Source organism: Mustela nivalis (assembly GCF_964662115.1).
Source record: "Mustela nivalis genome assembly, contig: HAP1_SCAFFOLD_670, whole genome shotgun sequence".
Classification (NCBI taxonomy): Eukaryota; Metazoa; Chordata; class Mammalia; order Carnivora; family Mustelidae; genus Mustela; species Mustela nivalis.
The window spans coordinates 169,870-182,229 of record NW_028135993.1 but is presented as its reverse complement, the minus strand read 5'-3'; the positions used below and the strand labels follow the sequence as shown (position 1 = coordinate 182,229).

General features: G+C 38.2%; 1 protein-coding gene across 2 annotated transcripts in view; it reads left to right on the top strand.

Moving 5' to 3' along the window:
- The window catches only part of EIF2B3 (eukaryotic translation initiation factor 2B subunit gamma), a 129,503-nt gene that overhangs the window by 3,572 nt on the left and 113,571 nt on the right, over positions 1-12,360 (top strand). For both annotated transcript variants that reach the window (XM_082750076.1, XM_082750075.1), the window contains exon 3: positions 2,860-3,005. In XM_082750076.1, the coding sequence (XP_082606202.1) occupies positions 2,860-3,005 (146 nt within the window). The remainder of the gene's footprint in view (positions 1-2,859; positions 3,006-12,360) is intronic.

Here is a 12,360-nt window from a genome sequence, read left to right as displayed (position 1 = left end):
TTAGGAGATGAACTGGGGAATTGATACAGAAGTCCATAGCAACAGTGAACTAAAGAAATAGGACCTGAACTAAAGAAGTAGCACTAAGGATGGAGAAGAGAGAACATTTGAGAAAGTTGATGATTTATGGGGAGGGAGTGTAGAAAAAGAGAGAGGAGTTCCCTCTACTTTTTGCTTGGGTGACTAGGTGACTAGGTGGTGATATGGATAACCAGGAAAGGCATTATGAATCAAGGAACAAATTTGAATGAATATAATGAATTCAGCTTTGGCTGCAATGAGTTTGAGGTGTCCTGTAGTTAGATGTAGCAAATCTGAGTACTAGTTGGAAGTGGTGTCTGGTCCTGGGGCACAGTTTTGTGTTCCAGTGTTCATTGTGCTATGATAATTGCCTTCCTGAAAGAGACCCATGAATGTTTCTGTGCAGTGGTCTGCATGACATTGATGTTAAGAGATGTTTAAGAAAAGATTTTCTATTTTCTTTTCTTTTCGAGATTTTATTTAAGTAATCTATATCCAGCGTAGAGCTTAAACTCACAACTCTGAAATCAAGAGTCCCATGCTCTACCAAATGAGCCAGCCAGGTGCCCCAAAAGATTTTCTTTTTAATACACTTTAAAATATCATACTATACTTTAATAACTCCTTGTGGATTTGCCATCAGTAACTTTTTTTTCCTTTTTACTCTTGCTATATCTTCAGTTGTGGTTAGGGGTTTCTTTTATGGTGTGTTTAACACCCATTACATAGGAAATTTTATCTCACTAAGTCTCACTTAGAAATTGATGAATGCGGGCGCCTGGGTGGCTCAGTGGTTAAGCCGCTGCCTTTGGCTCAGGTCATGATCTCAGGGTCCTGGGATCGAGTCCCGCATCGGGCTCTCTGCTCGGCAGGGAGCCTGCTTCCCTCTCTCTCTCTCTCTCTGCCTGCCTCTCCGTCTACTTGTGATTTCTCTTTATCAAATAAATAAATAAATAAAATCTTTAAAAAAAAAAAAAAAAAAAAGAAATTGATGAATGCCTCCTAAACATAGGATTCCGGAATTTAATAACAAAGTCTGTGTTCACTTTCTTCATATTGTTCATGAGTTTAAAGAAGTTAATGTAGTCCTGCTTAGTTTTTTTCTTTCTATCCACACATAAGAGTCTTAGTCCAGTTATTAGACTGTCCCATATTTCCAGTTACTTCCTTGACTATGCACTCTCCTAAAATGTTCTCTCCAAAAAAAAAAAAAAAAAAATGAAATAGTAAAATAAAATGTCTTCTCCAAAATGTTATCTTCTCTTTGAAGTTCCAAACAGCATCAATCACCCTGTCCTCGATGGTTCCATCACACTTTGTTTTTCTATCTCAGTACCCACCAAGGCCTGTTTTATGCTGTAATTAGTGGAATGGAAGACTGATCTGAGAGCAGCTACTGTACCTCATTCATCTTTGTAACATCAGTATTTATAGAGTGTATACTAAAGAAGTTTTCAGTGGTCTTGAATTTATCTTGACCTATCTCAAAGGCCATCACTTCCACTTTCTTAGTCATTTCTCCATGTTAAGTTTCTTAAGAATAGGAACCATGTTGAATTCATCTCTGACTTCTCAGTGCCTATTTTTTCTTTACATATGAAGTGTATTTGTATTTATTGGTTGAATGAGTTGGTACTAAAAGCAAAGCAGGGAATGGAAGAAAGGTGAGAGAAGGAAGGAAGGAAAATTAAATGATTTGGAAAAGAAAGAGGGAGGAAGAAAGAGAAGGGAAGAAAATAGAAAAGTATGATTATGGTGAAAGGGAGAGAAAATTGTTACCTGGAACACTATCATGGAACAGTGGAAATTGAGATGCTAAAATCTGATCTTCAGGGGCACCTGGGTGGCTCAGTGGGTTAAAGCCTCTGCCTTCAGCTCATGTCATGATCCCAGGGTTCTGGAATCGAGTCCCGCATCGGGCTCTCTGCTCAGCAGGGAGCCTGCTTCTCTCCCTCTCTCTGCCTGGCTCTCTGCCTACTTGTATCTGTCTCTCTGTCAAATAAGTAAACAAGATCTTTAAAAATAAATAAAATCTGATCTTCAGACATTAGCAATACAAGTTATGTTGCAGTGAATTACATTACCCTACCAAAGATCATTAACAAAGATTTCCAGTTTTCTGTCATTCATTACCAGATATGTGGATAAAATGAAGACATCTGTTAAGTGGGGATTGTCTCTTGGTAGCGTTCATTGTGGTCCTCAGTGAAGTACTCATGGCTACCTGGTAGGAAGTGGTGATAGCTCTTCCTTTGTAGTGAATGAAGATTTCAAATGTGATCCCATTTGTATCTGCTTTGATGCATGCTCTTCTGAGCTCTTTGCATCAAGTAATGATATGTAATTTTTAAAAAGATTTTATTTATTTATTTGACAGATAGAGATCACAAGTAGGCAGAGAGGCAGGCAGAGAGAGAGAAAGAAGCAGGCTTCCTGCTGAGCAGAAAGCCCAGTGTGGGGCTCCATCCCAGGATCCTGGGATCATGACCTGAACCGAAGGCAGAGGCTTTAACCCACTGAGCCACCCAGGTGCCCCATATATAATATATTAAAGTGTGGGCTCTAATCATCAGACGAGTTTTATCTTGAGTCCATTGCTTACTAGTTGTGTAACCCTGAACAAAGTGACTTAATATCTTTTAGTCCAAGTTTTCTCATTTGTAAAATGAGATTGTTGTAAGAATTGAGAGAATGCCTGTAAATACATTGAAAAGGTTCAGTAATATCAACTGTTATTATTAAATCTAGAAACAGACCAAATTTAATTGAACAGGTGAAACCACTGTCTAAATAAATGTGTTTTTGTGTTTTTCCTTCTTTCTCCCTTTTGTTCTGTAGAAGTCATCATCATCACAACCAGGGATGTCCAAAAGGCTCTATCTGCAGAATTCAAGATGAAAATGAAGCTAGATATTGTGTGTATTCCTGATGAAGCTGACAGGGGAACTGCAGATTCTCTGCGCCAAATATACCCAAAACTTAAGGTGAGAAACTATTTCTTGATTTGTATTACTTATTGAAGATAAATATCACCTTATGTTTTCCTACAGCAGTTTATAATGCTTTTTCGAAAATGTATTCTAGCATCACATATTTTGTTGCCCATGTACTCTTCAACCACTTTTTTTTTAGATGTATGTATTTATTTAAGTCATTTTTGTACCTAACATGGGGCTCAAATTCATGACCCCAAGAACAAAAGTCACTACTCCTCTGACTGAGCCAGCCAGGTGTCCCTATTTTGATTATTAATGAAAATTTAGACATTTAGTTATTATAGTCACTGGTTTCCAGTATTTTTGAGTAATTGTACATCTTTATAAAAAAGATATGCTTTTTTTTTTTAAGATTTTATTTTCTATTTGACAGAGAGAGACACAGTGACAGAGGGAACACAAGTCGAGGGAGTGGGAGAGGGAGAAGCAGGCTTCCTGTGATGGTGGGGCTCAATCCCAGGACCCTGGGATCATGACCTGAGCTGAACGCAGACACTTAATGACTGAGCCACCCAGAGGCCCCAAAATAGGCTTTTTTTTTTAAAGATTTTTTATATCATTTGAGAGAGAGATCATGAGTGAGAGCACAAGCAGGGAGGTGAGTCAGAGGGAGAGGGAAAACAGAGTCCCCACTGAGCAGGGAGCCTGACACAGGGCTCGATCCCAGGACCCTAGGATCATGACCTGAGCTGAAGGCAAATGCTTAACTGACTGAACCACTCAATCGCCCCAAAAAAGATAAATTCCAAATGTGCTTTTAAAGATTCCATTTAGGGACGCCTGTGTGGCTCAGTTGGTTGGGCAGCTGCCTTTGTCTCAGGTCATGATCCTAGCATCCTAAGATCAAGTCCCACATCAGGCTCCTTGCTCAGCAGGGAGCCTGCTTCTCCCTCTGCCTCTGCCTGCCACTCTGTCTGCTTGTTCTCATTCTCTCTGACAAATAAATAAATAAAATCTTTTAAAATAAAAAAGATTCTATTTAAATGAAGTTCATGAACAAGCAAACTTTATTTATTCATTTCTCTATTAATTTTTAGAGAGAATGCGTGTGTGTGGAGGGGTGCAGGGGGTGGGAGTGGGGGGAGGACAGAGGAGAGAGAGAGAGAATCCCAGGCATGATCCATGCTCAGTGTGCAGCGTGACTCAGGGCTCAGTCCCACAACCCAGAGATAATGACCTGAGCCAAAAGCAAGAACTGGATGCTCAACTGACTGAGCCACCCGGGTGCCCCCATGAATAAGCAAAACTTAATCTATAGTGATAAAAATCAGAGCCGGAGTTCACTCTGCAGATGAAGATTGACCAGAAAGAAGTACAAAGGAATTTTCAAAAATTCCTGACTCTCATCCTTACAATATAACATTTGACCTTTTGATCTACTTTGATTAGGTACTAACAAGGGCATATGCATATGAGGGCACAGTCTCCCTACTGGCCTGTGGCCAATGAACTGAGAAATATCCACTGTATACTATTTTTATTTTATTTTATTTTTTATTTTTTTTTAAGATTTTATTTATTTATCAGATAGAGATCACAAGTAGGCAAAGAGGCAGGCAGAGAGAGAGGGGGAAGCAGGCTCGCTGCTGAGCAGAGAGCCCAATGCGGGGCTCGATCCCAGGACCCTGAGATCATGACTTGAGCCGAAGGCAGAGTCTTTAACCCACTGAGCCACCCAGGCGCCCCCACTATATACTATTTTTAAATTGATATCCTCTGGAGAAAATTCAATTTGTATGATAATGTTGCCATCTTGTTTGAATTGAGGAGCAGTCTCTCCTGGTATTTCTGGTAACTGTAAACAGATGTATTAATATATTCAACCTGCCTATGCACTAAAGAACAAAAAATTAATGCAGAAATATATATGGCCGGGGTACCTGGGTGGGTCAGAGGGTTAAGCCTTTGCCTTCATCTCAGGTCATGGTCTCAGGGTCCTGGGATCAGGACTCTCTTTTTAGCAGGAAGCCTGCTAACCCCCTCTCTCTGCCTGCTTGTGATCTCTCTCTCTATCAAATAAATAAAATCTTTTTAAAAAAATGAAATATATATGGTCTTTCTCTCCATCCTACCATTATAGGGGAATAATTTACACACAGTAAAATACAAAGATATTAAGTATACAGTTCAGTGAGTTTTGACAGATACATACACCCTAAACACCACTACCCAAATGAAGAACATTTTCATATGAACAATTTCATAAGAATAATTCATATGTTAACTTTGCTTGTTCATGAACTAGATATAAATGGAATCATACCATTTTATTCTAGTTTCTTTGGTTCAATGTAATATTTTTCAGACTCATATTGTTGCAGATATAACTAGTTTTTTTTTTTATTCCATTGAATAAATATACCACTATTTACTCATTTCTCTGTTGGGTCATTTGGGTTGTTTCTGATTTTGAGATATCATTAATAAAGCTGTTACGAATATTGTTCTGCAAATCTTTTTGTGAAAATATTCTAGTTTGTAGGGTTTACTGTATTAGAAACTGCCATCTAGGGTTCCAAGTGGTTATACCATTTTATACTTCCATCAACAATGTGTAAGGGTTACATTTGCTTCATGTCTTCATCAACACCTAATATTGTCAATTGTACTTTTACATTTTAACTATTCTAGTGGATATAAATGTAGTAGTATCTTGTGGTTTTAATTTGCATTTCTCTGATAATAGTGATGCTAACCACCTGTCCATGTGGTTATTAGCCATTTGTTTATATTTATGGAGGGTTCGAAGCATTTGCCTATTTTTAAACTGAGTTGTTTACCTTTTTTTATTGATTATAGAAATTCCGTATGTATTCTAGGTGCAAGCCTTTTGCCAAATGTGTTGTAACTATCTTCTGCCAGTCTCTGGCTTGCCTTTTTACTTTTTTAATGGTGTCTTTTCATAACCAGAATTTTTTGATGTTGATGAAATTCAGATTATTGCTTTTTTTTCCTTTGTGGTTAATATACTTTTTGTGTCCTCTCTAAGAAATCTTTGCCTATCCCAAGCCTGTGAATATATTCCTTTTTTTTCTTTTTTAAGATTTATTTATTTATTTGAGGGGTAGTTGGGTGGCTCAGTCGTTAAGTGTCTGCCTTCGGCTCAGGTCATGATCCCAGAGTCCTGGGATCGAGCCCCGCCTCAGGTTCCTTGCTTGGTAGGAAACTTGCTTCTCCCTTTCCCACTTCCCCTGCTTGTGTTTCCTCTCTCACTGTGTCTCTCTCTGTCAAATAAATAAATGAAAACCTTACAAAAAAGAGATTTATTTATTTGAGAGAGAAAAAGGGAGCACATGAGTGGGGGAAGGGTCAGAGAAAGAGGGAGAGAATCCCAAACAGGCTTCCCACTGAGTGTGGAGCCCCACATGGAACTCAGTCTCATGCGCCTGAGATCATGACCTGAGCCAAAACCAAGAGCTGGACACTTAATCGACTGAGCCATTCAGGTACCCCAATAAAGATACTCTTTAATGTTTACCCCATCTTGATTTAATTTTGTATGCGGTGTGAGGTAGGGATAAAATTTTCTTTTTTTCTATATGGATATTTATTCCAGCACCATTTTTTTTAAAAAGATTTTATTTATTTATTTGACAGACCGAGATCACAAGTAGGCAGAGAAGCAGGCAGAGAGAGAAAGGGAAGCAGGCTCCTTGCTGAGCAGAGAGTTCCATGCGGGTCTCTATCACAGGACCCTGGGATCATGACCTGAGCCGAAGGCAGAGGCTTTAACCCAGGCACCCCTCCAGCACGATTTGTTAGAAAGATTTTACTTTCCCCATTGAATTGGACTGGTGCCTTCATTGAAAATCAACTGACTGTATATGTGTGGTCTTTCGGTTTTCTCTATTTTGTTTCATTGGTCTATTTGTCGAGTCTTCAAAGCACATTGAATAATGTCTTGATTATTTTAGCTTTGTAGTAGGAATTGAACTGGACCTAGAGATTAGTTAACTAATTAGTTAATAACAACTAATTAGTTATAATTAGTTAATATTGATTCTTCCAGTCTTGAACATCTATTTATTTAGGTTTCTTTTAATTTCTCTCATAGTGTTTTATAATTTTCAATGTAGAAGTTTTGAACATCTCTTGGTAAATTATTCCTAGGTAGATGTTTTTAATGGTATTGTAACTGGTGCTTTTTTACTCTATTTTTCAATTGTTTGTTGCTTGTGTATAGACATAAAATTGCTTTTTGAAGATTGGCCTTATCAAATTGTAGACTCCTTTTTAATCTTTATGCTTTTTTTTTTTTTTTTAATCTTGCCCTGGCTAGGACTGCCAGTGCAATGTATTATAGGCATTTCCATTCACTTTTGGCCTTTTCGTTTTCCTGTGCTTCCATCCAAGTAGGTTTTGGTGTTTCTGACTAGAGAGATTTCCAATACCATAATGTTGGGTGTGTTACTTTCTGGACTGCAGCTGCTTATTTCCTTAGGGAAGATACTGGGAATTCCACTAAGAAAATGAAATGATAGTTCTGGTCTTTCATAGGAACAGATACCAGGTTTACTAAGAAGCTTAGGGTGCTTGGAGGACTTCCCGGGGGCTGTTTTAGCTACGGATGGAGGTGTAATCTCTTTGCTCCCTAGTTTCTAACTCCTAGAAATGTTACTTTTACTTGAACCTGGAACTGGCAGTTCTAGAAGTCTCATGTGAGGCTTGTAACAATTAGGGGCCTGAGAAATAGTAGTAACAACTATAAATAGGAATAGGCATGTGAAGCAAGTAAAGTAAATGCCAGTAGGACACTGTACTTCCAAGTTCCTGCTGCTGCTTATGGTTTTAACCATTGAATCCTTATTTTAGAACCTAAAGGTAAGAGTCCTCATTAAGTCATTCTGCACAGTCTCATTTCTTTTCCTCCTTTCATCCCACTTTGTTTTTACATAATTGACATCACAGCACCTTTTACATATAATCCTGCCTCTGTGCCTTTTCTTGAGCTGAGACTAGGGCAAGCAGGTCTCTGCTGTCTTTGCTGTTTCTGCTTGATTCCTCCTCCACCAATGGCTCCTGATACCTGGCTTCATGTCAACTTGCATTCCAGCCTGGAGCAGAGGCAACTAAGCTAACCTGTGGAGGAACTTAGCAGACTCCTAAATCGCCAAAGTTTGAGCTAAGCCAAAATTCAGAACCATCAGGGTGGGATCAACACAATTGTAGGAAAGGTAATGGAAATACACGTAAACAGTTGAGGAAAGTGAAACAGCCTGAGAAGGGCAGTTTGTTGGTGTTTGCTAAGAGATGTCATGTACCTCTCTGAAGTAGAAAGTTGTAGCCCCAGGCTGTGCCAGGGTTTAAAAGCAGTGCCCCCTTTGAGCCAATGTATTTCTCTTACCTTGATCCCACAAAGCAGCTTCCTAAACATTTGGCGACTATTTTGGTCTTTTTTTAAGTAAGATTTTAGGTAAGATTATTGCCTTTGAGATTTGGGGGTTTATGAGCTTTTGATTCTTTTATCTTTACCCACTTCCTTCGGATTGAGTTCCCCAAATATTACTTTGAGGTTATCCCATGTGACTTCTGCTTTTCTAGAGAAAGACCACAACAGTATATTAGCTTTATTTTTTTTTTTTTTGTTTAAAATATGTTTCACCATTTTAGTTTATAATGTTTCTCATTTGCATTGCATTTGCTAAATATATCGCAGTTCTCTTTATATTTGGAAACTTCCATCATGTGTGCTTATAGGAAGTTGGACATCATACTTGCTGTGTGTTTTTTCAGCTGACATACATATTTTATTTGGTTTTATTCTCCTGGCACTGTTTTCTACTTCATTTTACCTTATCTCATGCCACAATTTTTGCTGACTTACTGGCTTCTCACTTTTTATTTCAGCTGCCTACACTCTTTCCCTGACTTTTCAAGAAAGGTTACTGGCTCATTCATTCTCCCACGCCCTGGGTGAGTGAGCTCCATTCTTATAACTAGTGTTGATAACATGGAAGTTCTTAGATTTTCAGTCTTCTCCACAATAGTGTTTCATATTTGTTGATGAATGATTCATTCTTATCTATGTCCGAACTCATTCATTTACCAAATATGTATTGAGGCTATAATAATGATTATAATTGCTTAATTTATTAAATAACCAATTATGGACCATAGTTTGTTCTTTTTAACTATTTATCAGGGAAAACTTCAAACGTACAAAAATGGAACATTGCTCGAGTATCTGTCACCCAACTTTAGTAGTTATCAACCCAGATAATCTTTTTTTTATTTTTTAATTTTTTTGTAAGCATATAATTTATTATTAGCCCTGGGGTACAGGTCTGTGAATCGCCAGGCTTACACTCTTCACAGCACTCATCATAGCATATACCCTCCCCAATGTCCATAACCCCACCCCCCCTCCCTCCCCTCCTCCCCCCAGCAACCCTCAGTTTGTTTTGTGAGATTAAGAGTCTCTTATGGTTTGTCTTCCTCCCAACTACCCCCAAACCCCCAACGTTGCATCTCCACTTCCATCATATCAGGGAGATCATATGATAGTTGTCTTTTTCCGATTGACTTATTTTGCTAAGCATAATACCCTCTAGTTCCATCCATGTCATCACAAATCAACCTAGATAATCTTATTTCATCTATATCCCCACCCGTCTTGCTCCCTCTCATATTCTTTTGAAATAAATCTCAGAAATCATATTACTTCATCTGTAAGTATATATTACTAAGATAAGAGCTCTTTAAAAAATAAAAATAAAACTCTAAGACCATTATAACACCTAAAAAAATTAATAATTCTTTATTATCAAATATCCAAACAGTGAATAAGTTTCCAGTTGCCTCATAAATATAATTTTAAAATGTTTTAGTGTGTTTATTTAAATCAGGAGGCAAATAAAGACTATACAATTGGTTGAAATGTCTCTTTTAATATATAGATTTTCCCTCTGTCTCTTCTTTTTCTTATAATTTATTTGTTGGAGAAACTGGGCCATTCATTTTCTCATACATTTTCCCTCACAGCCTGCATTTTGTTGATTGCGACCCTGTGGTGTTGTCTAATAAGTATTCCTCTCTTTATATTGGTATTGGTAGTTGGACCTAGAAGCTCCATTAAATTCAGGTTTTGAATTTAGGGACAAGACTTTCATAGGTGATAGTGCGTTCTTCTTTCTGGAGGCACATAAGTCTTTGGTTGTCTCTTTGGGATGTAGTAGCTGCAAGTGAATCACTGCCACAAGGCCCTGGTCCTTTTTTCTCTAGTCTTTGGCTACCTGAAGCTTACTTCTAATAGCGTCTTTAAAAAGTCTTCATGATATCGATGCTAGGTGGATTAGCTGCAGCCTTCATATTTGAAAGACAATTTATAGGGATATAAAATCCTTGACTCACATTTTTTCCTTGAATATCTTAAATTCCCTCATTGATTCTCTTATAAAGTGTTGCTGTCCAAACAGTGAAAATCTTTCTTTGCCTTATGAGTGAGTTGGTCTTATTTCTGGATTCCCAAAGGTGTTTTTTAATTATTTATTTAAAGATATATATTTTTTAAGATTTTATTTATTTATTTGACAGAGATCACAAGTAGGCAGAGACACAGGCAGAGAGAGAGGGGAAAGCAGGCTCCCTGCTGAGCAGAGAGCCCGATGTGGGGTTTGATCCCAGGACCCTGGAACCGTGACCAGAGCCAAAAGGCTTTAACCCACTGAGCCACCCAGACACTGAAAAAAAAAAAAGATTTTATTTTTAAGTAATCTCTACACCCAATTTGCGGCTCAAACTTACAACCCCAAGATCAAGAGTTGCATGCTCCACTGACTGAGCCAGCCAGGTACCCCTATTTTATTTTTTTAAAGATTGATTTATTTATTTTAGAGGGAGAGAACACAAGTGAGAGGTGCAGAGGGAGAGGAGAGAGAATCTCAAGCAGACTCCGTGCTAAGCATGGAGCCTGAGGTAGGGCTCGATCCCATGACCCCAAAATCATAACCTGAGCTGAGACCAAGAGTCAGATGCTTAACTGAGTGTGCCACCCAGATGCCCCCCCATTTTAATTTTTTTTTTTTAAGTTCTGTGTACAACATAAGCCTTGAACACATGACCCCAGGATCAAGAGTCACATGCTGTACCAACTGAGCCAGCTAGTCACCCCAAGTTTTTATCTTTCTTTAAACTTTTCTGGTTTTACCATGTAATATATCCTATTGATCTGAATCAATATGTAGTATGTCCTTTTCATGCGAAGTTTTGGTCTTTTTTATTGTTTCAGATAAGTCTTCTGGAATTATAAATTTAGGTTTTAGTCCTTGGGATTGTTTTTTTTTTTTTTAAGATTTTGTTTGAGAGAGAGTGGGTGCATGAGCCGGGGGTCGGGGTGGGCAGAGGGTGAGGGAGCAGTAGGCTCCTCACTGAGCAGAGAGCCCATAGGGGTGATCTCCAGGACTTTGAGATCATAATTGAAGCGGAAGGTAGACACTTAACCTACTAAGCCCCTAGTCTTTGGAATTCTTACACAGATGGTCTTTGGAATTCTTACACAGATGTTGGATTTTTGTTGCTTTTCTTCACTTTCAGTTATTTTGCCTCAACTTTTTATCTATTTCTTCTTAGATTGTAGGATTTTTGTCTTTTTTTATGCTTGTTTCCCTCGAGGTATTATGCATTGCGTTGTGTTTTATTCACTTTTGTGTCCTTTCTAGTTTAGCTGTTGTTTCTGAAATGATCTTTTTTCTTTGATTTCTAACTCTTTCTTAAGTTTTGTCATCTAATTTCTTTTTTTTTTTTTAAGATTTTGTTTATTTATTTGACAGAGAGAAATCACAAGTAGATGGAGAGGCAGGCAGAGAGAGAGGGCGGGGGGAAGCAGGCTCCCTGATGAGCAGAAAGCCCGATGTGGGACTCGATCCCAGGACCCTGAGATCATGACCTGAGCCGAAGGCAGCGGCTTAACCCACTGAGCCACCCAGGCGCCCCTTGTCATCTAATTTCTAATTTTTCTAATTCAGATTTATTTTGACCTCATCTATTATTTTCTTATATTAGGTTATTTTTAAATAATTCGCCTACAGGTTTAACCTTTTTCATGAGCATGTCTTTCTGACATGTGGTTCATTGTAGAGATGTTACTCTAACCCTTACTATGATCTTTTTCTATAATAACTTTGTATGGGATTTAACTATAATCCTTTCCTTTTAAAAATTTTTTTAAAAAATTAACATATAATGTATTATTTGTTTCAGAGGTACAGGTCTGTGATTCATCAGTCTTACACAATTCATAATGCTCGCCATAACACATAACCTCCCCATTGTCCTTCACCTAGCCACCCATCTCTCACAGCCCCCTCTACTCCAGCAGCCCTCAGTTTGTTTCCTGAGATTAAGA